This window comes from Melanotaenia boesemani, chromosome 11 (genome assembly GCF_017639745.1).
Source record: "Melanotaenia boesemani isolate fMelBoe1 chromosome 11, fMelBoe1.pri, whole genome shotgun sequence".
NCBI classification, from domain to species: domain Eukaryota; kingdom Metazoa; phylum Chordata; class Actinopteri; order Atheriniformes; family Melanotaeniidae; genus Melanotaenia; species Melanotaenia boesemani.
The window spans coordinates 17,629,584-17,656,529 of record NC_055692.1 but is presented as its reverse complement, the minus strand read 5'-3'; the positions used below and the strand labels follow the sequence as shown (position 1 = coordinate 17,656,529).

At 37.6% G+C, this 26,946-nt stretch overlaps 2 protein-coding genes across 2 annotated transcripts in view; one reads left to right on the top strand and one right to left on the bottom strand.

Moving 5' to 3' along the window:
• vps13a (vacuolar protein sorting 13 homolog A) overlaps nucleotides 1-15,372 on the top strand; it is a 35,652-nt gene extending 20,280 nt beyond the window's left edge. The window contains 28 exon segments of the mRNA XM_041998385.1: nucleotides 215-351; nucleotides 778-1,072; nucleotides 1,376-1,480; nucleotides 1,650-1,796; nucleotides 2,071-2,202; nucleotides 2,856-2,989; nucleotides 3,345-3,413; nucleotides 4,687-4,819; nucleotides 5,208-5,265; nucleotides 5,545-5,716; nucleotides 6,130-6,283; nucleotides 6,406-6,552; nucleotides 7,208-7,289; nucleotides 7,402-7,471; nucleotides 7,776-7,890; nucleotides 8,037-8,150; nucleotides 8,378-8,523; nucleotides 8,664-8,745; nucleotides 8,842-8,955; nucleotides 9,273-9,348; nucleotides 9,639-9,802; nucleotides 10,032-10,077; nucleotides 10,217-10,340; nucleotides 10,555-10,669; nucleotides 13,125-13,210; nucleotides 13,811-13,934; nucleotides 14,017-14,091; nucleotides 14,191-15,372. Coding sequence (XP_041854319.1) covers nucleotides 215-351; nucleotides 778-1,072; nucleotides 1,376-1,480; nucleotides 1,650-1,796; nucleotides 2,071-2,202; nucleotides 2,856-2,989; nucleotides 3,345-3,413; nucleotides 4,687-4,819; nucleotides 5,208-5,265; nucleotides 5,545-5,716; nucleotides 6,130-6,283; nucleotides 6,406-6,552; nucleotides 7,208-7,289; nucleotides 7,402-7,471; nucleotides 7,776-7,890; nucleotides 8,037-8,150; nucleotides 8,378-8,523; nucleotides 8,664-8,745; nucleotides 8,842-8,955; nucleotides 9,273-9,348; nucleotides 9,639-9,802; nucleotides 10,032-10,077; nucleotides 10,217-10,340; nucleotides 10,555-10,669; nucleotides 13,125-13,210; nucleotides 13,811-13,934; nucleotides 14,017-14,091; nucleotides 14,191-14,241 — 3,267 coding nt within the window. The 3' untranslated portion in view covers nucleotides 14,242-15,372.
• Nucleotides 15,373-26,814, bottom strand: LOC121648351 (guanine nucleotide-binding protein subunit alpha-14-like). The gene is made up of 7 exons (XM_041998386.1): nucleotides 25,981-26,814; nucleotides 20,240-20,424; nucleotides 19,887-20,041; nucleotides 19,150-19,278; nucleotides 18,930-19,059; nucleotides 18,682-18,835; nucleotides 15,373-17,677 (listed from the first exon to the last, which is right to left on the bottom strand). The coding sequence occupies exons 1-7, from the start codon at nucleotides 26,102-26,104 to the stop codon at nucleotides 17,487-17,489; spliced, it is 1,068 nt and encodes a 355-aa protein (XP_041854320.1). The 5' UTR covers nucleotides 26,105-26,814; the 3' UTR covers nucleotides 15,373-17,486.
• Between the last annotated feature and the right edge of the window lie 132 nt (nucleotides 26,815-26,946).

Here is a 26,946-nt window from a genome sequence, read left to right as displayed (position 1 = left end):
ATCTTGAGGGTCCTTATAATGCAAGGATCATTCACCATACCTCATTAAAAACCAGACAGTGACCTTAAGCTTTGTGTTCATATTGTTAAAAGAAATTTGTTAAAAATGTGTTTATCTGAATGCTTTCTTTCCTGCAGGCTGATGAATGAAAATAAATGTGATTTTCTAGATTTATTGTTGTATTTATTGCTCCTCTCTACCCGTTGGTGGATAGGACAGTGGAATTTCTGCCCCTGAGGCTACTCTGAACCCAGGCCACTCTGCTGAACTCCACACTGCTGTCATCAACCAGTCAAGTCTTGCTCTCCGCCTGTTGGATTACTTGGCTCAGGACTGGTCTGCTGAATACAGGTCTGACCTCAATCTCATTCATTGACTTAATTATCCTTTTTGTTACTTTCCCCTCTTTTGTCTGCATGATGAAAGTGCACTGGTACATGTGTGTTTGGTTGGTAGTGTGTGGATTATTCCCCCTGCTGTTGGGCAAAAGAGAACTGTTTTTGTTTTTTCTCTCTGATGGTTCAATCTCATTTCAGCAATGGGAGAAGCTTTTAGCAGGTTCCTTTAACTATAGTTTTATGGTATATATGAGGTTACAGTGACAGAACAGCAGTTATACAGGGGGGGAGTTAAGGTATTACTGCCCAGTGGTAATTTTTTGTGGAGGATGTGATTAAAAGTTGTATGAACTTGATAACTTCAGTGATTAAATCTTTCTCTTTGTTTTCATTTGCAAGTATATTTAAATTGGAATAAATGAATAACCTTGTCTTACAGCCTCCACAGTGGCCAGGATGAAATCACCTTCATTGTGTTCCAGTCTCTACAAGAGGATGATGAAGATGTTGAAGAAGGGACAGAGCAGAAGAGAGCTGAGTTGGACATTGCAGTCCATGTTAAATATGATCCAGGACAGACTGAGATTGCTATCCATTCACCATACTGGATGGTGAATAAGACGGGCAGGTTGCTACAGTACAAGGCTGACGATATCCACCGTAAACACCCGTTCAACTATGACAAGCCCCTGCTCTTCTCCTTCAAGCCGCGGCACTTTCTGAGAAACAATAAGGTAATAGGAAAATGGTTTATCTGCTGAAATTATTCTTTATTTATGTTTGTTAAGTGAGCAATTTTCAATGATCCAACTTTTTGAATTACAGAGGAAAATATCTGACATTTTTTAGTTAAATCCAGTCAAAACGTGTCTGAAGAGCTACTGCTTTCCTGGTTCTGTTAAGCCTTCTTGAAGTTTAACTATTTTTTGTTGTAGGCAAAAAATACTGAGTCAAGTTTGTACGGTGCATAGTTAATAGCTTCTGTCCATTAATGTGTACTGTTTATAAATGAGATTTTAATTCTTGCCTGCCCTCAGATCCGTCTTATGATCTCTGATAGTGAACTGTCAGATGACTTCTCCCTGGACACAGTTGGTAGCCATGGAGATGTGAAATGTAAAGGCAGATACAAAGATTATCTGGTGAGATTTTGGAAAATGTGCTGACTTTCAGACATTACTTTATTGTATTGTATTACTTTACTGTATTATGTAAATTAAAAAAAACTTTTGTTTGCAATTAAGGCAAGTTTTGTTATTGTTTAAGTACATTATGATCTGTTGTGCTTGTTTGATGTCTGTCTTCTCTCAGGTTGGTGTAAAGATTGATGCAAGCAGTTTCAGCCTGACCCGCATCGTGACCTTTGTACCATTTTACATGCTGGTTAACAGAACCAAGCATCGTGTCTTCATATGTGAGGAGGGGCAAGAAAATTGGACTGAAGCTCAGCCAGACCAGGTTGGACACAAACAAAGTAGAATTTACATCTGTCCCACCTCAAACAAGACATGCATGCAGACTGAACCATTAATGACAAGGAGAGCTGTGGGGTTGTCAGATAGATGTTAAGTTAATGAAAGTGTAGGGTAATGATTTCTTTTTATAATGTTAATGCTACTAAAACATGATAAAGAAACCTTTTCCTTTTCACACATCAGTTACATCTTCTTGATGACTCTGTTTTAAAAAATGGCAGTTTTACCTGTTTTACTTTATTTATTTTTTCATTTAGTCAGCTGTTCCATTCTGGCCTGAAAACGACACCAAGCGGCTGAAGATCAAAGTAGACGGCTGCTTAGCGCCTCCTCTGACTATTGACTTTACACAACCAGAGAACTGCCTTTTGTTACGTCTGGACAGTTCTGTGAGTAGTCACACCCACACACACACACACACACACACACACTGCATGTGTTGTTTTTTTATATAAGAACAGTGAAGACCTTGGTTTTATTGTTGTTCCAGCAGATTTCCTCTGCATTTTAGAAAGCATTTTTAAGTGACCTTTTCCAGACGACCGTGCGTTTCTGTTCTTTTCTTTTTGTATCATTGTTTGGTTCGGGAGCCTAAGTTTGGCAAATAAAAACCACTTGGGTTGTTTAGTGAAAGCTGCTGGCAAAGTTTCTGGATCCCAGCAGGAGGGACTTTTGGCAATTTTTAACAAAAATGTGGTGAGGAAAGCTCATTCTATATTAAACTGCCCGAACCACCCTCTTTAGAATGAGTTTATTTTATTACCTTCGGGCCGTCGCTTCAAGGCCTCTTTTGGGAGGACTAAGAGACTTAAAGTGTCGTTTGTCCCTACTGCTGTTCACCGACTTAACAGTAATGGCCTAAAGTGACAGAGTTGTTCCATTTGTTTTTAGCTGGGATTTTATTTAACTTATTTTAAGCATATGCTACTGGTTCTGATTTGTTTTTTGATGTTTTGATGTGATGTCTGTCCTATGTGTGTGTGTTCTGGCTGCAAAATCAATTTCCCTCTGGACAATAAAGGATTTGAATTTGGATTTGCAGGTGGGTGGAATCATTGTAGATGTGAATCTATCAGAGCACTTGGCCACAATTCGATTCTCTGAGTACCATGATGGGGCAGCCCCCTTTCTCCTCATCAACCATACTAAAGACCAGACTCTTCACTTCTACCAGAGGTGAGTAAATAGAAGTGGGAAAACTAATAAGAAATAGTTTGAAACCTTAAAGTCTTATGTATATTATATATTGGGCATTTTTTGCAAACAAGATCACACACGAGCACTTTGTGAGCAATGTGGGGTAAAATTATCTAAGTTGTGGACACTTGGAGAAGATCGAGATTAAACTGCCAGTCTTCCAATTGGTGCATGACTGCTTTACTCCCTAAAGTTATATTTCTTCATTCACAGCATTTACATTTTCATTGCATTTGTATGTGTTTGTTGAATGACAGTGCTGCTGTCTTTTGTTGATTTAAACAATGACCAAAAGGTACAATGATTTTTGTTTGTGTTGTGCTGCATCCTGCAGCCCCCTGACGGTGTCCTCGTGGGTGGCTGACGATCTGCTTGACCTCTCCTTCTCAATGGAGGAGGACAGGTAGAAAAATAAAAAGGGTAGAAACTGCTCTGACACACTCTGCACTCAAAACAAAAACTAGGAAACATTGAATAGTGTAGGAAAAGCAAATATTTATAATAAAGTAAATAAACATTCAATAGCAAAGGTTTGTTTCTAAAGATCTCATATGAGTTTAAATATTTTTAGAGAAAGCTTAAGTTGTGATGATCAACATGAATCTACTGAAACGTGCACAGGAAGCTGTAACCACACAACAGGACAGGAGAACTAGTGAGGATCCAATAATGACATTAGGTAGACAAATCCCCAAATTCCCTAAATTATCAACAATCAGTTGTGATCTGAATATTGTTTCAACACCAATCGCAAAATGTCAAAAGGCAGAAATAAAGCATGAAGGTATAAATTAGTGTAAATTTAAATATCTCTTGTCACAGTGGCTTTGAAGTGATGTTCGAGTGCAGAGTTTGATCAGATGAAGCATAGAAGTTAAAACCAGTAGAAGAATGATGCTTTGACTCTGAATCTGTTTTGTCAGTGTAATCTGCTCCTTTTTTCAAAGTGACATCAGGTCATTGTATCATTTTTACTGGAAATATGACATTTCTTTCAGTGTGTATAATATCTTCACTGTTTCAGTGGCCAACTCGACTGCATCCACTTTGTCTCACCCGGAATATTTATTTATTTATCGAGGACGTACAATCTTATCTTTTTATTTGCAAGAATTTTGCTCTGGTGCGAAATGTTAAATATTAAAGAGCGAAGTAAAAGGAGCAGGTTAGACATCTAAAACCATTTACGCTGTCCATGTTCAAGCATTGTCATCTTTACCTGTAGAAATTTTAGTTTGGACTGCTGCTGATGGGACTTTGCCAAATTAGTTACAGTTTCTGCTTCTGCTTTTGTGAGAGTAACTAGTATTTGCTTACTTTCTATCTCGGTGCATATAGAGGGCCTTCCTGTTCCTTTTTTTTTTTTTTTTTTTTTTTTTTTTTTTTATTATTATTTCCATTATGCTATGTTTAAACCTTAACTTTCCAGGAAAGACATTAGAGATCTCTGGGTGCCTTGCCGGTATTACTGTTGTTTCTCTCTGAGTTGTTTGTGTATTCTGAAAGTTTTTTAGATTGGATCGCTGGCATGTGTAACGTCTGGTGGACGGGCTCGCTTGTGTTTTACAGTTCTGTATTCTCTCTGTGTTCAAATCAGTGAATTATTCTGCTTTTCACTTTAAACTGATTTTCTAAGATACACTTCGTGTGTCTGGGTGCATTTGCTTTGTGTGCAGTACTCAAAAAGAGGTAGAACAGGAGGAGCTGGAGGCTGGGAAAGCGCTGTACTACACCTGGAAAGCGCCCACTGGGTCCCGAGAGCTTTGCTGGAAGTGTGGCAGTTATACTGGGAAGCTGAGAAGCGAGGAGGTACTGTACCTGAGTCAGTTTGTGAACGTGCCTGAAGTTGTAGTTGTAAACAGAGACTTTTTATTCAGAATATTGGTTTGATCTAATTATACTTTGTGATTTTCACAGAATAATTTCAGCAAACCTAGAACAAGCCCTGAAGTTGGGAAAAAAGTCTGTGCTGGTAGTCTATTGAATAAGAGGATAATGTTTGAACTTACTTTGCTGCATTGCTTATTTTAAGGGGGTATACATAATCTCTGGCTAATAAAGTAACATAATGAAGTAAAGTAAAGGGAGAGTATTAGTCTTTTAGGGCAGTGTTATAGGTTATATACAGGGTTACACAACATTTCTAAGGTATGAACGAATGTCTACAGTATGTGTTTGTCTACCCTTGCATCTGTAGGACCTGCGTAAGGACATGAACAATGACGGGAAACTTTTTGTCATTTCCTTTTATGAAGGTAAAGTTCAAGAATCTGACCAGGCTTCTATATTTTAGCATTTTCTATTCACATGAAATGATCTTCACATTTTCCCAGTGTATTTTATTTATTTATTTTCTTGTTGATGGTGATGTGTAAAATTACCAGAACATGCAGATAATGAGGTGCTACATCAGTGATCTAACTTCATTCTAAGCTTGTTTTCATCCTTGATGAATTTGAAAAAAAAATCCCTGAATTCTTTCCAGCTGTAAGATACAGAACTAGATTAGATTAGTGTCTGTTTTTTATGCAAAGGTCTACAACGTGTTGTGCTGTTCACTGAGGATCAACAGGTCTATAAACTGGTCTGTGGGAATGAAAAGGTGCAGTTGGCCGAACAGGAAATCATCCTGTCGCTTCAGAACGTGGGTGTGTCTTTGGTCAACAACACCACCAGCCAGGAGGTTTCATTTATTGGGATCACAAGGTACTTTCTCATTGTGTGTGTTTAGTAAAAGGTAAAGTACAGTTTGGAATTTTCAGGAAAGATGACAAGACAGAAAACATCCTACAGCAGAGGTTATGTGTGCTATGAAATGGTCTTAAAAATATGTAATTTGTTAGACATTCGGTTGTCAGGTGATGATTATCTTGCACATTACAGTGAAAATATTGATTTTTAATCACTTCCTTTCAGCTCAGCATGTGAGTGATGCAGCAGCTACTGCCTGTGCTGTGACATAAATACACTAAGTATACTATAGTACAGGTGTAATAAGATAAGAACACATTCATTTATACCAGAATCGGATGCTGTGTTAAACATTTGGTAAAGTGTAAATCATGTAGACTTGACATTATGAATATGGCACTCTATTTCTGTTCCTGTTCTTCTCTTAGCTCTGATGTGGTTTGGGAGCTCAAGCCTAAGAAAAAGAACCGGTGGAAAACTCTGAGCACTAAAGAAACTCAGATGCTGGAGAGCAAATTTCAGGAATACATTGAATCCGGGCCCATAGACCACGCCATCGTCGACCTGGAGAACAACTTCCAGGTTATATTCTAAAGATTGTACAGTTTGTATACTAATTGATTAACTACCTTATTTAATGTAGACAATGTAAAGTAGGTTCAGGCCTAATTCTTGAACTTCATGATGTTTTTACTGTCACTCAGGTGTCCTTTACACCCAATGGTATGGATATGCAAATGCTTCAGCCGACTGATGCTCCTCTCAGGAGGCACTTCCTGCCTGGGGTGAAGGTGGAGTACAGCGTCTCACCACGACAGAGAACCTATCGAGTCCAGATCCACCGCATACAGGTGAACTGCATTTGATGATGATTGTAAGATTTAAACTGTTCAATGCTCATGACCAAAAGAGAACACAGTAACAACATTACTACATTCTCAATTTACATGGAAAAAATAAAAGAAATAACTAAAACAAACTTAAGTTTTCTCTTTTTCTTTAATTATGGATTTAAAGGTTTGCCCCAAAAGCTTTCTGTCCCACAAAAGATCCTGCTCCTCAGCTATCTAGCCAATCTTGTTAGCAGTCCAGTGAAACTGTGAAACTTATTTAGATTATGTTTGTCTAGTTTGGCCTAATTGAGAATGGAGCAGCTGTCTTGACCTACCAGCTGACCAATCAGAGCAGAGAGGGGCATTATGAGTGAAGCTTTGTAAAGAAATGGGCAAAAACAAAGTGTTTCAGACAAAGTGACACAAGTGGCAGTAGAAATGTACAGTGTGAGGAAAACACACGTGCTTTTGAAGTATTAAAACATGTAAATCTATTTTAGTGGATCCCGTTGATAGAAATGAAAATGTGATATGGGCCCCTCCAAACCTTATCTGAAATCCAACCTCTCTTTCAGTACTACAAATTTGCTAAAGGGGCCGTCTTTATTTTCCTTTGGGTCCAATCTTCTTGTTATCAGTACACTAGTTTTATGTTTATACATGTTTCCTGCAGATCCAGAATCAGCTGCCAGGCGCCATCTTCCCCTACGTGTTTTACCCTGTAAAACCGCCAAAGTCTATTGCTATGGACTCAGGTTTGTTAATCTACCACCTCTATTGTCTTTCATTTATCAGACTCTAGCTGTTCATTTTTTTCTTTTTTTTCCCCACTATTGGTTTGTAAGATGATTTTAATCTTTCTTCCAGAACCCAAACCTCTAACTGATATCTGCATTATTACCAGAGCAGCAGGACACTCGGATATCTCTCGCATCAAGTAATTCTTGTTACTTCCTTTTCATAATGTTCTTTTCCTTGTAATGTACATTATATTTCTTTAAAGACCCACTCCTTAACTTTTTGACCTTAGAAAATGGCAAAAGTTAGGTACTAGATCTTTAAGACTAGATAACGCGCAGATGGCAAATGTTGTCCTCTGTTAGATAAATCAGTTTCCTCTAACAGTCCCATTTGCCTTAAGCTTTGTTGAACCCACCTTGTTCATTTTAGCTGCAAACAGATATCTGTATGTTTTCCAAGTTTTGCTCCAAAGTGATGCTTAGACCTTCTGCTCATCTCAGGTATTTCATGGTGTTAATTCAAGAGATGAATCTGAAACTTGATCTTGGCTTCCTGTATGCCATCCTGGACCTGTTCTCCCCTGAGAACGCCAGCATCAGGACTTCAGAACAGGAGGTCAGCTGCACACATTCACACAGGGTTGCCATACGTTTTAGTTTGTTAAAAAAATCTGCAGTGCAAGAATATTATACCTGTAAACTTAACAGTTACTGTGTACACACTTATATGTTCCTGTGTGTTTATTTGCTTTTTTCTTTTAGGTGGAACTGTTTGAAAAGGACATAGAGTACATGAAGACAGAGCTAAACTACGTCTCTGCAGCTGATACGTCTCCTATCAGCCTCTATGAGTACTTCCACATTTCCCCTATCAAGGTTTGTAAAAGCAGTAATTAACTATTAAGTCACTATTAGGACTAACTATTAGGAGTCAGTGTCTTAGGTGATCTCACCACTGACTCCATCATCAGCAATAACTAGTGTGATGAAATGTAAATAACAATAAAACATAAATAAAGCAACATCCAGTTGCAGGACACGGGTCAATTAAAAGATAAAAATGAGTGATTGAAAAGGAAAAGTTCATGTTTTTTTGTTTGCAGCTGCACCTGAGTTTCTCTCTGAGCACAGGAGGTGAAGATGGTTTGAAAGAAAAGAGAGATACAGAACTTATTCCTCTGCAGTCCCTCAACCTGCTGCTGAAGAGCATCGGAGCAACTCTCACTGATGTGCAGGACGTCGTCTTCAAGTATGAATACAAAGGAAGGCCAGAATACACATGCATAAGTCACATATAACATATATAAGGTTTGTGTGCCTGTTATTAGAGGAGTTTATGCTCCTTGACCTCTTATTAGTTTGTTTTGTTTTGTGTTCTTTCTTCTGCAGATTGGCCTTCTTTGAGTTGACTTTCCAGTTTTGTACTACTCAGCAGCTACAGTGGGAGGTCATCAGACATTATTCGAAGCAGGTAATGCTAACAAGCCTACATGTCGCATGTCTAGGTGTTTTTCTTTTAAACCAGTTAATGGAAAAATGGGCTTTGTTAATGTATATTATGTTTCAGGCTATTAAACAGATGTATGTGCTTGTGCTGGGCCTGGATGTGCTTGGAAACCCCTTTGGGCTGATCAGAGGATTGTCAGAGGGTGTGGAGGCATTCTTTTATGAACCCTATCAGGTAGGAGTATAAAACATGAAATAGATCTTTTCTCTGAATAAAAAAAATCACAAATAAGGAAACAAGACCTTGAAATGACTTATCGCTCTTATTTGAGGTGAACCTTACATAAAAAATGTTTTAGTATTAATTGGGGCTTTGGTTATTGTAAGTACTAATTAAAAACCAAATATTTAAAATGTTTAAATACAATAAAAGTAGAGTTATTGCATTTCAAGATTAATGTTCACAGTTTGGCCTTCCATCATCCTAAATAGTCTCTCTTAACATCATCTTCATGCTAAATTGCTCTCTTGTATTTTTTTCTTTTTTATCAGGGCGCCATACGGGGTCCTGAGGAGTTTGTTGAAGGAATGGCTCTCGGTGTGAAGGCTCTGGTTGGAGGAGCTGTGGGTAAGCATGAAACACCTCAGTAAAATGTTGTTTGGAGAATATTCTTCTGACTATTGAAAAATGTTTGTAAAGTTCAAACTTCCCTTGTATTGTCATCTGTATGTGCATGGCTGACTGCTGTCGATATGTTCATGTTTACATCTGCTGTACGGAAGTTGTTTTACAACCATCGCGTCAGATATATGAGAGCAAATATAACAGCAATTTGGTTTAAGTGAATGCTTTTGCAAGTTTATAGCAACTGTTGTGCTTTTTTCATTTAATACACTAACTTCATTTTTGTTGAACAGGGGGCATAGCGGGTGCAGCTTCAAGGATCACAGGTGCCATGGCAAAGGGTGTAGCTGCAATAACCATGGATGAGGAATATCAGCAGAAGAGACGAGAAGCTATGAACAGGCAACCGAGTGGTCTGAAAGAGGGACTGACAAGGGGTGGAAAAGGACTTGTTTCTGTTCGTAAACCAGTTTTTAGTTGCACTATTTTTGTTTTTCATGACATCTCTTTCTGTTCATCAGCAGAAATAATAACTTTTGATACTTTTCTTGAACTGTTGAAACTAGAAATAATACTGGAAAGAGGCCTGACAGAGGATTCACCACTGGACATTATGGTGTAATAAATGTGTTTAAATAAATAAATAGTAAATGTGTTGGGTGATAGTTGTTGTTCATGTTTTTTAGGGATTTGTCAGCGGAATCACAGGGATTGTTACCAAACCTATTAAAGGTATGTTGAGATTGATAGGTGCAATAAAAAATATTGTTTCTGCATTTATTATGGTTTATTGTCTAATTCACAGGACATTGAACAGCTATGGGAATGTTTAAGGAGGTTTTTTTAAATGTGATTGTGTGTTTTTGTTTAGGAGCCCAGAAGGAGGGTGCAGCAGGCTTCTTTAAAGGTGTTGGCAAAGGTTTAGTTGGTGCCGTAGCCCGGCCCACAGGAGGCATTATTGATATGGCCAGCAGTACCTTCCAAGGGATCAAGAGGTTGGTTGGTTATTGGTTACTTCTGTATGTGTCATGTGATCATGAGCTTACCACACCAATGTGTGTAAAGTACTCTGGTAAACTTATTTTTTATGTAGATTTGGTGACTATAGGTAGGCTGTCTGGGTCATGGTGAATCAGTGAAATGTCAAGGCATTGAGAAGGAATTTGTCTCTCACAATGTGTTCTCCTGTGGCTTCCGGCTTGATTTTAGGGCTGCAGAGACCGCACAAGATGTTGAACCTCTACGTCCTCCTCGCTTCATACATGAAGATGGCGTCATACGCCCGTATAAGGAGAGGGAGGGCATCGGGAGTCAGATGCTTCAGGTAAGAAAGTAATCTGTACATCATATGGGTCATCTTAAAATGTTTTTTCCCCCCTATTTGATTTAATAAATATAAAACAGTTTATTTACTGCAGCACAGTGGAGCGTCACTATTTTAACTTGCCACAATTACTGTAATTAGTTTGGTGCCATGTGATGCATCATGTGGCATGTGTCATTCTCAGGGTTTTTGTCAACATAATGTTATGTAAAGGTTGACAAAAACACATGTATTTTGTTGACTTTTAATATAAAAATAAGTAAATAGCACCCCTGCAGTAAACAGAGGCTGAAAATACGAACCCTCCTTCCTTTCACTTTTATCTATTCAGCTCTGTTGACTCACTTATTCAGGAAAGTTTCCAGATTTCTTAACAATGAAAAAATATCCTGAAGTGATGTGATAATAATCACATTCTAAGCCTACAAACCACAGGAATGCTATAGAAAACATATCCATGGATTCAGAGGTCACAAATTCTTCTGTCTGAAATGTTTGTCAGAAATGCTAAAACCTATAAACTGCACATTTACCGATCAGAAAGGCAAATCAAACCTTTCTGTATGAATGTAAATGGCAGAGCAGTGGTGGTGAACTGTACAATAAGCCCCAGAGTCAGTCAAGAAAATCTAACTGATCTAAAGTCTACATTAAAATACACCACACCTGGATGAGTAGTAGTATCTCAGAGCTTGTAGTCATTAGCAAAGAAGAACATGTTCTTCAATCAACCATTCAAAAAACAAAACAAAACAAAAATAATATTTACGTTTTGTTTCAGAAATGATGAGAATATGTAAATTGCTCAGACTTCAGCATTAAACAACAGCAGCTGTTTAGTAAAACAAAGCAAATAAGCTCATGTCTAGGATTTGTGTAGAATACGAGTGTTTTCAGTTCTGAATCACTTAAGTTTGATTTCTGTGGCATCGTCTTGCAGTCGAGCTGGGTGGAGTGGCTTGAAGTTTCTGCTTATGAGTCTCAGGTCAGAGCTGCAGTAGCTTGCAAATATTAAAACCCCTTTGTAGGACTTTTCACAGAATTTACAGACAGGTGACAAATTAAAATGTTTCGCTGTTATCTTGGGTCACAGTGAACCGTGACAGCTTCAATTCACTTTTGTAAAGTTTCTGCATGTCTGAGCCTCTAAATGCTGCATCTGGTTTCTGTAAAGGTTACCACACATAATTCCCATTGTCTTTCATGTAAGCCCTTTATTTCCTGCATAGAAACATTCTCACGTTCTGTTCGTTTCTTCATTTTCCTCAAACTGTTCCTTTAATTTGTCACCCCTCTGTTCACCAGCTTTAGAAGTAGCAGGCTATGTTTGTATGTCCTTGTGTTGCAGATGAGCCCCTTTCTGCTAAAATTGAACAAAAGATGAGTTGTATAATTAGAGTAAAAAAAAAAAATGATGCTACTGTAAACCTCAGTGGAGGCTTATGTTGCTTATCTGCTTGTTGCAGATAGTAGCCAAGTCTTCAACTTTTTTGGGCCACCAATTCTCCTTGTATAGCAGAAGTTAAAATTTTACTAGAAATATTGAGCTTCATCCTGTTGTTATTTAAGGTTTTATACGTCATTTGAGTGGCCACAAGAGGTAATAAGACTTTAGTAGTCGGTTAAATGGACAGGTCGGATAAACTTTATGTAATCAGTACTTTGAAATATCATGGGAAACCTGAAAAGTGTTTCTCACTTAAGATTAAAATGCACATTAACTCGACACAGATAACTAAAACTCAGTGTTATCTACAAATCTGAGCTGCTGTCTCGTTAGAAACGAGCCTCTCTGCTCTGACTTTCCCTCTTCTCTCTTGTCATATCCACAGAGGCGATTGGCTTACAGTGAATGGAGTCGAACTGACTCAGAGGATGAGGATGATGAGTAAAGCAGCTAGAAACTCCTGTAGAACTGATGTAGTGTAGCGTGGCGTTGTTTGTTGGTGCGAAAGTTTTTCAGCTACTGAAGGAGTTAATTAAACCAAAGAATTCCTATGAGGAACCAAATATGTATCTTTTTATGTGTTTTATCTATTTCCTTGTTAATTAGTAAGGTATTTTTCCTTTTTGAGTGTCTTAGCTTCATCACCTCTACTTTTATCCCCACTCCTATTAAATTTATTTATTTTCTTGTCATTTCTATTTTACTTTATTCAAGAATTATTCTCAAATTGTTTATAATATTATTTCATTTTGAATGTTTGTTTCATTAATTAACTATCATTTTGTTCTTAATAAACTACATTTTAAACGTCTGCGTGCCATTGTCTGTTTCATCCCATATTTCCTCACCGCCTCATTTCATCTCATTTAAGTTTTGTGCACACATTCATTCATTTTATTCAGTTTGCAGTCATTTAAAGATGTTGTGTTTTCTTACAGAATATATGTCTTGTTTATTACTATTTTTTAATGTCTGAGGATATTTTTTAACCTTTGTATTTTCTTTCAGAAAATTGAGAACGGTCGTTTTGCCAAGTATAAATACTTTGCTCATGCCAAGGTCAATGACTCTGACTTCTTCATGATCACCAAGAGGTGCGTGACTAACATCTGGCAGTTAGAAATTAACAATTTAGCTGCTTTCATTCAGTATAGTTTTCCTTGTTGAGAAACCACCGTAAATTTGTTAAAATCACTTAAAGATCCCGTGTTTAATCTCACAATGATCCATGTGCAAATGTGCTTTTATAATATTCAGAACTATCTTTTTATATGTGTAATCATGTAAAAATAGTTGCTTTTATTACTGTAAATTAAGTAACTCATACTCAGAAGGTGCACCACCATGTGTTTTCGTGGATTGCAATCAGCAGTTAATAGATGTAAGTTAAACCTACACTGAGCACCTTAGATTGTTGCATTGTGCATTTTCTGTTTGTGTTAGTGAAGGTGTTATATAAGTGTGTTTAGGAAAACCAGTGTGTTTTGAATTATATTTGGAATAGTTGACAGAAGCTGTTGTGCAGTGCAACAACTCCACAGTTTCCAGTGCCTGCTGGCTCCAGAGTCTCTCATCCTGTCTTGTTATTTCAGAGTTTGTATCAGCCTCAGATTGTACCTCCTTTTGCATAAGGAAGCTTTCCACATGGCAATCATTTCTTTTACTAGCTTATTTTTCTACCATTTATTTTCCAGGGGAATCTTTTTTGTGACTAAAGGCACGTTTGGCCAGCTGACCTGCGAGTGGCAGTATCTCTTTGAAGAATTCACAAAGGACCCAATGATTGTAGAGGACCGCCGACTTCGCATCGAGGCCAAGGTACAAAAGCTGTTATCAGCGTAATAGAAAATGAATGAATAGGTTAGATAGTTATCTTTGAAACTTGTCTTATGTACTGCAGGAAAGAGTGAAATCAGTCTTCCACGCCAAAGAGTTTGGGAAGATCATCAACTTCAGAACTCCTGAGATAGCCAAGGTAAGCGGACCGTTTGCACTAATCGTGCCCAGATCAGTCCAACCTGTAGCCACAACAAATGATGGTTGCAAAACTAACAACTTCTGACTTTATTTTCAGTGGGTTCTTGCCAAATTGGAAGATGCCAGAGAGAGTTTACCCAAATACTGAAGAGCAAGAAGTACTTAACACACACAAATGTTCATAGTGTGTGTGTATGTGTGCCAGTGCCTTTAGTCTTTACTGCATGCTTGTTTTGTTTCCTTTCATGTGTGAGCAGTGCAAACACTATGCTGTATGTCGATTGTTGGTGTGTGTTTGGTATGAAAGATGTATGAGAAGTGCTATAAATCAGTTACAGTACGAGTTGATCACAGATGCCGAGAATGCTTTGAACCAAACTCTTTCATCCTCTTTTCTCTGATTGCACTTGTCTTTTTTGCACAACTATACTAAATGTTTTATTGATTGGTTTAATGAAAGAATGACATTGTCTTGAGTTTACAAATAAACATTTTGTAATATCTGCTTAAATCCAAAATGCTGGTTTAAATTGAAGTATTTCAGTACTTAGGTTGCCATGATGAAGTGTGAAACATTCAGTCACTAATTTTATTCCATTTCATTGCCACCAATTATTTTTCAAGTTGTTTACGGGCTAAAAATGTCGCTACAAAAGCTGGAAAATCTCCTGAACAACAATGAGGCCAAATTAACCACAACTGTTGTAGCACATGTTTGACACTGTTTATTTTACTGGATTGTATAAAAGGGAAACAACTTTCTGTTAGTAGGAGTTTCACTTTATTGTTCTCATAATTATAGGTGACTTATTTTTTATTTACTTAATTTTTTTTCTACACATTTCTGCAAAATGGACTGTTCAGTGTGTGGTTTAGAGATGCATGATATTTTTATACTGTACTTATGTATCAATTTGTTGTATATTCCAATAGTATAATATTCTCTCTGTACATACTCATCCTGACATCAGTATGATGCAGATTGTAATTTGTGATTTTTATGTTTTTATACCACACATATGCAACGCTAAATGTGTTGATGAAAAATGCAGAGAAAATGTATTTAAAGAGAGGAATGCTAATTATAGTCAACTAATGTTTACTCTTATACATGTCAAAAGTTTGCTTTTGGTTTGGGGCATGTTAAAGTTTAATATAACTAAATATTTCTGCCATTTCTTTCTTTTTTTTCCTTTTGTTGTCAGGGAAGCAAAAATAATCACTGCAGTGACTTTTTTTTTTTTCATTCCGTTTTCAGAAAATAAAATATCTGCTTCAAGTTTCTGCACTGTCTTTATTCATCATCTGTACAATGAAAATTTCAAGTACAACTACTGTTGAACTTTTCACAACAAACAGTACATGTTTTATTCATTACAATTTTAATTCCTTCTTTAAATTAATTCTTAGATCCCAATTCTCCAAGCACAACTCACATTATTGTACAAACCCCATTTCCAGGAAAGATTAGAGAAATGCAGTAAGAATGAAAATGTCATTTTCAGTGGTTTCACTGATCTTTTGCAAAAAAAAAAATAGAATTTTATACCAACAACACACTCAAAAAATATTAGGCGGTGGCCTAAAAAAGACGATGGCAGTCCACAGAATATACCAGTTCTGGAGTGTCCAATCAGCAGATTAACTGGTCCCAGGTGAAGGTGTCAGGATTGGGTATAAAAGGCACATTCACAAAAGGTTTAGTCATTGCAAGCAAGGGTGGGTCATGGCTTGATCGTGTTGTATCGAACTTATAGAATCGGCAACCTTTTTTTTTCGTTGTTTTGTTTTTTAACAAAAACAGAATTGTAGTGCAAAATAATGAAACGCTTCAGGGAGTGTGGGGAAATTCCAGTGTGTAAAGGTCATTGATGGAAAACATTGTTGGATGTATGTGACCGTTGAGCTCTCAGTTCAGACCTGCATGAGAAGCTATGTTGCAATGAACCCACATGAGCTCAGGAGGCCCTTGAATTTTTTTTATTTTTTTTTATTTTACATTCTACTGCTGCATTCAGAAATCCAACCTGAAATGTTAAGCAAAGAGGGAGTCAAAAATCAACTCTGTGCAGACATGCCTCTAAGTTTTCTGGACACAAACTCATCTCAGGGAGACATTGAGAGAGTGGAGATGTTTTCTCTTGTCAGACGATTTCATAATTTAGTTGCCTTTAGAAAAAAAAAAAAAAAGATGGAATTCTGTCTCTGTATGCCACAAATCAGAAAGGCTATTCAGGCTGTTACGAGGTAGAGGTGTATTTACCTCTTCTTATTTGCATGGAGATGCTTCAGTGTCCATGGCATGAATTTGCATAATGTGTGAAGCTTGCATTGATGCAGAGGTGTATGTTGGAATTTTGGGGAGAAATATGTCACCAAGGCAACGTCTTTCCTTGGAAGTTTGGTGGTTATTCAACAGGATAATATCGGTCATCATTCTGCACAACAGTGCAGATTCAAACATGCAGAGTGTATGTACTTGACGGGCCTGCCTGCAGTCTAGTCTGCTGATGAAGACCACATGATGAAGATATGTTTACCAAGAATGGAAATAGATTCCTCCATCAGAACTGCAATCATCATTTACCTAGTTTCCTAAACAATTTTTTAAAAGGAAGAGGAACTTGACATAATGATAGACATGCCTTCATTACAGCTTTTTTTTTTTGGGGGGGGGGGGGGGGGGGGGGGGGGTGTATGTATATCAAATTCTATATTTATTTGTCAGTAAATATACACCAAAAAATAAATTTCTTTGCAAATTACAGATTTAAATTTTATGTTACAGGCACATCCCACCAGGAGGAGACTATGTCTCTTGGGATGCCTTGGCATAACCCTGGATGAGCTGGAGGAAGTGGCTGGGGAAAGGGAAGTATGAGCAGAGGAGAATGGATGAATGGATGTTGCACTTTAGAAAAACTCCACCTTTTTTGGAAATGCAGTTTGTATATGACACCAAGAGAAACTGATGAAGCTAAGTAAGGCTCTGGTAAAGGCTCAGTGTTTCAAGCCTAAAGGCACTCTAATCAACGGCTAAGTGAGAATATATTATATTTAAGTTAAAGCACTCAGACTTGTATGTATTTTCCAAGTAGTTCACACTGTAGAAGAGGTTTGAAGTTCCTTCCCACTAATTTTCACATTTGTAGTACTACCGTAAAGTATCATTTACAGGATACCTGTATGCAGTAGAGACAAAAATAAAAACTACATCTATACAAAGTTACATTTTAAAGACAAAACTACACAATCTGTTCAGGCACTTCAGTTTAAATTCACTGGTTTAAATTGAAAACAATTTTCAGATGTTTTTAGATTTTTCTCATGTATTGCTAAACATTATGTGACTTTACCTTCTGTTTTTTCTTACTTTTTAAAATCCCCTCTATTTTACACCAGGTTGAAGTCCTTAAGGTTGGCTGTGAGGATGGTGTCTTTGACGGCCACGAAGACAAAGCGGATGTTTTCTGTGTCTGTGGCGCAGGTGAAGTGAGAGTACAGCTTCTTGTCCTTGTTTGGGTTTTGTTCTTGGTACATTTTGAGGATGAATTCTTGCGCTGCTACTGGATCCTGCTGGGGTCCTGAGATTTAGGGTAAATAGTATTTTATTGAGTTGTTCATTGAATCATATACATGATTTGTATTATCTGATAAAGACAAATTTAGAGAATTCCACTTTAGAGATTTATGCTTCATGTTACGTCTTATGCTACTTATTTCTTATGTCTTTAATTGCCATTTTGTACAGCACTTTGGTCCTCTGTGGTTACAAAGTTGGCTTTACAAATATGATGAGTGTTCAAACATGATTATCCTGCAAGAAGTATTGGATGTTTACTTTTCCTCTTCTTATTTAGATCCAATTCAGCACACACACATTCCCATAATAGAATGCTGAGTTAAGACACGGTCTAAGCTGGCTCAGAGACCCTAAGACTAATATTTCTTTCACCATAAATGGTTTTTACTAGGGATGCACCAAAACCAGTATTAAATATTGGTCCCATACGATGTGTATGTACTTGTATTTGGTATTCATAAAAGTTTTCCGATACTATAGAACCTGACATTAATGTGGAAAAACTAGAGCTGTTAAAATTAACACATTAATGCAAAGAGATTAATCTGTGTGTATTAACAAATAAACAACAAAGTTTTCACTCATGTCATATATAAAAAAATCAAATTTGGCATTATCTCTGCGAAAAAAGCTGATTTTGAGTGCCTTGCCTTGGTGGTAAACTGAATGCACCAAAAACCACTTTATCCTCCTTATGTATAATGATTCTGGCTGTTTTCAAGCTTTACATTTAGAGGATGACCCATTTGATATATCACACAATTAACCACTCAGTCATTGCATCTGGTATTCTGGTTCACACTCCTTATCAGTAAACTGTAATGAGTATTTCTCATAGAGGTACTTGGTATCGGCAAGTACTCAAACATAAGTGCTTGTATTTGTACTCAGTTTAAAAAAAATGTTATTGGTGCATCTTTAGTTTTTACTCTATCCCTCTCAGGATAAACCTGTTTGCTTAGAAATAACATATAAATTAAAAAGACCAGTATTCAGAAAACTAACCTGTGAATTCAGGGAAGTAGGTGGCTATGTGAGAATGCATAATCTTCTCCTGGAGGATGTCGGTTTTGTTGAGGAAAAGAATGACAGAGGACTTCTCAAACCAGGGGTAGGTGATGATGGTTTTGAACAGGGCTTTGCTCTCCTCCATACGATTCTAAGATCAATTTGCAGCACAGAAAGAGGCGCTGTAAAACACACACTTTAAGGGATCAAACTGACATCTTGAACTGAAAAATGACTGTCCTCACCTCGTTGTCACATTCAGCCAGGACCTGGTCATATTCACTGAGCGCCACCAGGAAGATGATGGAGGTGACATTCTCAAAGCAGTGGATCCACTTCCTTCTTTCTGACCTCTGACCACCCACATCCACCATCCTGTCATTAAAGCAGCCACAACAGAGAGGACACAGTGAGGTCTGTGGCGGATTAAACAAAGCTATAACAGTGTTGTACGCGGCATCTCACCTGAAAATGACATTCTCCATGTCAAAGGGGTACTCAATGATACCTGTGGTTGGCACCCGGACTCTGAGGATGTCCTGAAGATCAGGTAAATAAGATGGTTGTGCAATCCGATCCAGGTCAGTGAGATAGCTGAAAATATGAATAAATTTCTGTTTGTTTTTTTAACCTTTCGAAGTCCAAAGCTTAAAAGAAAACTTGTCTTAAGTCTTGGCCAGATGACAACACTTTAAACACATTCTCTGAGGGTAAACAGCACAACCCAATGGCTGTGTAGATCTTAACTTCAAAAGAAGGGTAGAAAACCCCTTTCAGATGTTTTTAGAATGGCTCAAATTGTTTAAAGTGATGTAACTTTACCACAATGGGTCTTTCCTACACAGGTGTAAAAATGATATGCTCCATATTTGAAAAGCAAAGAATATTTGTCTGTAGCAAGACTTTTGAGGAAAATGCAAATGGTCAGGAAAAAGCTTCAATATCAGAAATGGGAACAAATACACACAATTTTATTTTAGTGAGGATTTACATTTGCAAGAATAAAAACAAAACAAAACAAAAAAAAACAAGTTTCACAGAAAAAGTTTTGTTTCATAACAGTGCAAATCTTCATTTCACTCTGCATCTACTCATCTGTCTGGTCAGAAATAAATGCCACTGTGACAACCACGTGACAGATTTAGAGATGGCCTGTATGCGTGTGATTGTGCAATATGAAATTTATATAGCTGTATTCTCACTATTTGGTGGAGTCAGACAACTGATACTCTCTGCGCCGGTCATAGCACTCCTGTATTCCTGCATCATTCCACAAATTCCTGATGGCCACCACAAGGTTTTGATCTAACTCCTCTACCTTGTCCACTTCCACTTCCAGGACTGAGTCTGCATGGCCCTGTGGACAAAAGCAGACAATCACATTACAGCAGTTCATCTCTTTAATCTCCAAAACAGACAGAAGGAGGGAAAAAGTTTCCTTCATCTAAAACAGATTCATTTTAAATTTCTATTCATTTAAATTCTAAAAAATCCTAACTACAAAATGATGTAACAGCTAAGCTTTTACTGGAGCAAACCTAGTTTGACTTTGTACCTGGTTCTGGGGATCAGAGAAAGATATACTCAGTGCCCCCATGGCTCGGATCATGGTCTGCATTGATGTGTAGATGTTCTGGAAGACAAGCTTAGCGTAGCTCCTCTTGTCCTCATCTGTGTACCCTCCTCCATGAATGATCCTCATTTGTTTGATAAAGGTGCTCTTTCCACTCTCACCAGTTCCTGTGAGGCACACAAAGGGTTACACACAACCATGTCTTTATGTGTGCAGGAGGAGAAACTTGATTGATTTAAGAAGCTGATTGATGTGACTGCCGATAAAATAGAATTAGTTTAACTCTATTAGTTTGTGAACACTATTGCAACCTTATGAACACACATAAGCCAACAGTGGCTTTAAGTTTCCCTTAAATCAACTTCACTCCACAGGTTCATTTTTTTTTATCTTTAACAGGTAAATCCTCAGGAGCAAAGTATTAAATCACACATTCATCTGTGTTAAACCAAGGATCTCCATCAGTCCAGCAAGGCCTCTGCACACATGGTGTCAGAGAGTAAATATGTGGGGACTTTCAGTTAAACAAATACAGTTTTATGCCAAGAAAAGACACTTATTTACCATAATATGCTGCAGTAAAATTGCAAAACAGTACCATAATTAAACCATCCTAATTTAAAGTAATTCATTACAGTGTGGCTGTAGTTCAGGAGGAAGAGCAGTCATCTGCTAACCTGAAAGTCAGTGAATAATTCCAGGCTTTCCTTGACTCTATGCTGAAGTGTCCTTGGGCAAGACACTGAATCCCACATTGCCCCCCACAATGTCTTCATCAGGGAATGAATGTGTGTGATAGAGCAAAGCACTTAGTCTGTAACAGCAGAAGTGCTTTATGTGCGTGAATGGGTGAATGTGACATGTGGTGTAAAGCACTTTGAGTAGTCAACATGACTGGGAAAGTGCTATATAAGTACAGTCCATTTACGATACAGCATTCAGAGTAATAAATGGTACAATAAAAAGTATTAGCAGAGGGCACTTTTAATATAATAAGATTAAGAGTAATTATGTAGGCAGATTATATTACTAGTTTCACCAGTGAACTGTTAATATATGTCATTAATGCAGGTTGAGATTTTTTTTTATACTTAAGTAGATCTTAATTTGCAAAATGTAATGATGTATGATATTGTTCTTAACAGTTCTTTTCACAGTGTTTAGAAAGTCAGAAAAGCAACACTAAGAAGTCATATAGTTGTCAGATTTGAAAATGAGGCAGATTAAAAAAAAGACTTAAATGTATAAAAAGCAGCACAATGCCAGGACAGTATGAGATTTTTAAAGGAAAGATGTGACAGTTCAAAGGAAATTAAACTCTAAAAAGTTTCACTGACAAAAGCAATGAAGAGGTTTACAGTGTTATCAAAATCTTATTTAATAACCAGTACAGGAATATAAAAATATTTCACCACAAGCAAAAGTTTTAGCTAATTCAATTTTTTAGTTTAACTAAAGGTACATAAATGGATAGAGTACAATGTGCTTAAAGTATTAAAGAGAGTTTGGTTCCTCTGACTGTAGCATATAATCATTAAATAATTTATACCGAAGCATCAGTATGAGGTAGCATTTTGATTTTTTAAATTCTGCATACGGAGCTGGTTGGAGCCACTTTTATATGTGGTTGTCTGTCAGTGACACCAGGGACAGTCTGTAGGTTAATGAGATGATTCATGCCAGCAGTTTTGTTTTGTTGGATGATTTAACCCTCTGTCACCCTTTTAAAAAAATTCCCTTTTGCACCCTAACACACATAAATGTGCTTGGGTGCGATTAAGGGTTAAGTAAACATCAATCAATGAAATTAAACCAAATTAGAAGATTAAAGGGGAAAAAAGATGGAGCAGACGAAGTGTCGTTTCAAATGACACTTTGATTTTTGTAAAATTAAAACACTAGTTTCTAGAAATACAGAATACAACACATTACAGAAATATAATACGTTTAATTTTGTGTGTGAGGACTTAAATTTCCTACAGCTTTTTGAAAAGACCGAGCTCTGTAGTGCTTGTTACCAAGTGTCAAAACAAAATCAATAAATAAAAAGTAAACAAGTTTGTGACTTTGCTTGACAACTAACTTGTTCATGCAGGGAAACACAGGCAAACTGCACTATTTGAATGTAGATTTGACTGCCAAAAGGACACCTGTGAGTCAATATTGAGGAAGTAAATTACTTCCAAGCTGCAAGTAGGTTGTTTCCATGTCATGATTTCACTCTGGATTTCATCAGATACCTTTCATCGTAGAACAGTTTCATGTTTAGTTAGTTGGGAGGCACAACTATGAACTTTGGTTAGTTTGTGCTACGATATAACTATGGTTTTATCTAGTGCACTTTCAAGACCCTCAAGGACACTTTAAGACAACAATCAAGGAAAACATTACCAGCTAAGACTGCATTTAACATGAACTGTTCAAAGTTTTCACTCAGACATGTTCTGCAAGTTCCACAGTCCCTCCACTTACTAACAGAAAACTCTAATCAAATCCAGATTAGTGTATAGTGTACATGTACACTTGTATTTGTGTTGCATACTGTTTACAGCAGTTTTCTGGAGTCTTGAATGTTTTGCATGACATCAGGAAAACTCAAGACTTTACATCTTAGCAAATGAGGTTTAGACAAATTATCTGCATTTGAATGTTCCTTGTTTACAAGTTAAGTTTCTTGGTGATGAGGTGTGGCTGAGCAAGTAAGACAGGTGAACTGTAAGTGGAAACAAATCATGCTTCTGCACTTCTGATAACTAGAATTTTAGAGGGAGAGGCTGTCTTTAATTAGCTCGCTGTATGCATTATGGTTGCACTGTCTCAGGCTGGCTTCCTGTAGTATTATAAAGTCTCTTGTTACTGTCACCAATCCAAAGGTACAACCACATTTTTAAAAAGTGGGGAAGATGTGTAAAATATCAATAAAAGTAGATTTCAAAGGCATGCAAATGATTGAATATATATATATATATATATATATATATATACACAACTGCACAACTGCATGTGCAGATATATATAAAAATCAGCAACTCAGAGAGGCTGAGTCTTTCAGAAACAGAGCTTACACTTTCAGGCGGTACTGCTATAAAAGCAGATATTATTCTTTATTCAAACACTACAGTCAGTTTAGAATCAGGTGTCACCAATTATTCTGACATGTATGTTTTATTAAGCTGGAGAATCAAGAGAACACTGATGCAGTTCTACTGGCATCAGTGTTCTCCTGCAGGCAAAAACTCCACACCATTTTGCTGCTAGAAAAAAATTGAATAACAAAAGAACAACTTCTTTTTCACTAAATGTATTGATTCTTTCGTCAACACAAGGCCAAATGGTACCCTGTGCTTATTACAACAAATGGCTCTGAAATAATTTAGGTGCAAATCAGAGCTGGCTGTGGTTCAGGCTAGTCACCAGTTAAATATATTAAGGACATTGTGACCTGAAAAAAGCAACACAAGAGAGTTGAGTGGGTTGACACTGGACCAGTATCAGGGCTCAAACATCTTAACCTCTGTTGCATCATTTTGAATTTTCTTTTACCATCGGCATCATAATGTGACAGATTATTATGTTATTGCTGTGTTTTGCATATTAGTTTTATTGGTTTGAGTTTTTATCTGGTTGTTTTTCATTTGTATCAGTAAGTGTCTTGGTAGTTGTTTATACTGTGAGTCACTGGGTATTTATTCTGAGTCTTCATGTATATGTTTTGAGTCATTATCAGCCTCTTTTATAGTTCTTGTGATTCTGTTTGCATCTTATTTGTGTTGTGCATCTTTCCCTGACTGACAACAAGAAATGTTGCCACTTTTAACAGAAGCTCTAGACTAATGGCGCTTGTACTCTTTGGATCTTAAGTCTGTGTCTGGTAGCTTCTTTTATTGTTCCATCTCATCTTTGATTTTCAAAACATCAGAAGAAATGGATCTTTTCCAAAGAGCAACATATCAAACATATCAGTTCAATCTTTTTTCTCTTTGTCATCCCATGTTTCTGCCATGAACTCTCACATTTAATTCCTATCTGAATGTTGGGTTTTAACTTTTATTCTTTCATTCAACCTTTCTTGAAATTAGTCTGTTTGTTTCGTGGCTTTATGAGGAGTGAGGCCACTGAAAAGAGGCAGAATCTTAATGTGTTATTTTCTTTCTTCACTCTGCTCATGCTCTCTGTAGGCCTGACTACTGTGACTGTGGCCATCTTAATTAAATCCACTGAGAACTCTGAGTCAGTCTGACCAGGTAAATTAATCTTACTGACAAAGCAGTGTATGTTTGACCACTTCAGCAACTTACTTTGGGTTTTCCACTTAAGTTTTCCCTCCCTGATAGGTTTTCCTCTATAAATGTGCAACGCTCTGTTTTGAGTGAAAACTCCTTCTAAGAGAACAGTATGTGCAAACTTGAGGCTCATGTTCTGCTTTGTGATGGATTTGCATGATTTTTGCATGAGGCGCACCCACATCAGCTAGTTATGGCTTTCAAACACACCACCAAGTGAGGCCTTGACAGCGAGCCGCGTCCCTGAAACTCTCCCACACAGCTGCAGTAAAAAAAAAAAAAAAAATGATGCAACAAGCTGCGGATGTCCGTAACAAGAGCCTTTTTTTCTTTGATGGTATAGAGCAGCTGCTTCTAACTTGCTCAACATAAACATAAACTATCTTTAATAAGGCATGTGTGCTTGAGAAAGACATTGAAAAAAACACGAGGAGAAATGTGTATGAATGAGAAAAGGCCCGTGAATGTTTCTGATACCTGCTTCATGGGCTATTCATACACCCACAAAAACCCCAAATTCCACATCATTTAAACGCAGTCTCTAAGATAATATATCATTGATGCCAGTTATTTAAACTAGCCTACGCACTGACAGCTTATTGTTTTCCTTCCTTCGTTGACATTTTTATTTCTACTCTCGAGATAAACTGCTGAGCAGAGTGACGCCCGCTTCTTCCTGAAGCAAACCCAAAGTTGTTCCGACGCACAGACCCTCCGAGAATGTATGTGGGAAATGTGTTTGTAAGTGGCAAGCTTAATAAAGAAAACAATATCATTCAAAAATTGTAAGATTGTTTCCTTTGTGTCACAGTACTGTTTTCTGTACGTCTGGCTACCTATTATGGAAATAAAGATTTTCTTCGTTCACGGTGCGTAAAATCTTCGACGCGCCCTGGATGTCCAGAGTGAGCCAGAGCTCAACGCGCCGACTCAAGATGGAGCAGCGAAAATGTGACAGATGGAAAACTATCAGTTTACATTAGATTATGGTCTCAACCCCAACCTTGACTCACATCTATGAACAATCAAACACATGCAGATTTTGGATATTACAACAACGTCTTTCTTTTATAAAGTGTTTTTTTCCACTGCATTTTAAAAACCTAAATTAAGAAAAAAAAGTTTTATATGCAGGATTTTGGATTTAGTCCCACTTGTCATGAATCCTGCGTGCTCAGGTGTGGTCAGGAAGCTGAGAAATATTTGCACATCGGAAGTTTCACTATCCACCTGTAGCTCCTTCCAGGAATTTTCACATCCCATCAAATGGCAAAATGACAAAAACAATAATCAAACTAAGTTGTTGTTTTTAATAACTTGGGATGGTTATTTATTTATTTTACTAAAACGCACACCATTTATTGCTAACTGGCCGAGTGTTACCTGTAAGTATTCAGGCTACAGAGCCACCGTGTTGACTGAGTGATGAGTGATGCTCACCTAACAGCAGCAGCTTCAGCTCCCTGCGAGAGTCCTTCTTGTCTCTCCGCAGCTGCTCCTCGATCGCGTCGTTGATCCTCTTGGTCTCCCTGTCCTCCGCCGACACACAACACCCAGCCATCATCCAAAGTGACCAACTCGCTCCTTACACTGGTCCCTCAGCTGTCAAAGTGAAAATGTTTGCAGTGGTATCAGAAAAAAGTCGCAGCTCAGAACCTCAAGGTTTCATCGAGAAAGAGCGCATAGCATCTTCAGAACTGATATTCTTGTTTCTTTAAAATGAGAAACAAAGCAGCTCTAGTAAAGATAAGCAGGTCAATTTATTTCTTTTTTCTAGTCTAACCGTTTTAGTATTCAGATGCTAAGAGGCTTAATATGTCTTCCAAAGGAATCCTCTCCTTTCCTTTGGGAGCCTTTTGTACAAAAGCGGCGGTTAGTCTGAACCTGAAAGACACTTGTTAAACTTTTTCCTGGCCAGTCGGGAGGGCGTGGCAGTAGCCACAAATAGAGGAGGATAAAATGGAAAGTCAGCCTCCACAGTTCGCATTGCAATCTGTGCCACCATGAATTACTGAGAGCAGAATTTTATAACAGGATGTTTGGTATGCTACACGCAGCCGTATGAAATCCATCAAAGTAGGTACAAGAGCGAAAACATGCTCCACAGCTGCGCAAATTTCATTGGAGAGGGGGAAGTAAAGATCACCGCTTACACTCGTCCTTTTGACACTGTCCTCTACCCATTTGCCGCTAGGAGTCAGGAGGGTCAACCGTTAGGAGAGGAAGGAGGGTTTGAGCTGCATCCTGCATGGTCTCATGACAGTTTGCGCATCTTTTGCATTTGTGGAAACAAGTGTTATTCAGAGGAATGACACTGAGATTATTTATCTACATATAACCTGAAGAAATAGAAGCATTTAGTAAAACACGAGATGAGGTCATGAAAAAGAAAGATTTACAGTTAGC

Coding starts and splice junctions, on each gene's coding strand:
- LOC121648351 (XM_041998386.1), bottom strand. CDS start 26,104: ATGATGGCTGGGTGTTGTGTGTCGGCGGAGGACAGGGAGACCAAGAGG. Junction 20,042..20,239: donor TCTCTGATCCCCAGAACCAG/GTACAAAGTCAA, acceptor TTTTGTCCACAG/GGCCATGCAGACTCAGTCCT. Junction 19,279..19,886: donor TTGTCTGACTCCACCAAATA/GTGAGAATACAG, acceptor TCATATTTTCAG/CTATCTCACTGACCTGGATC.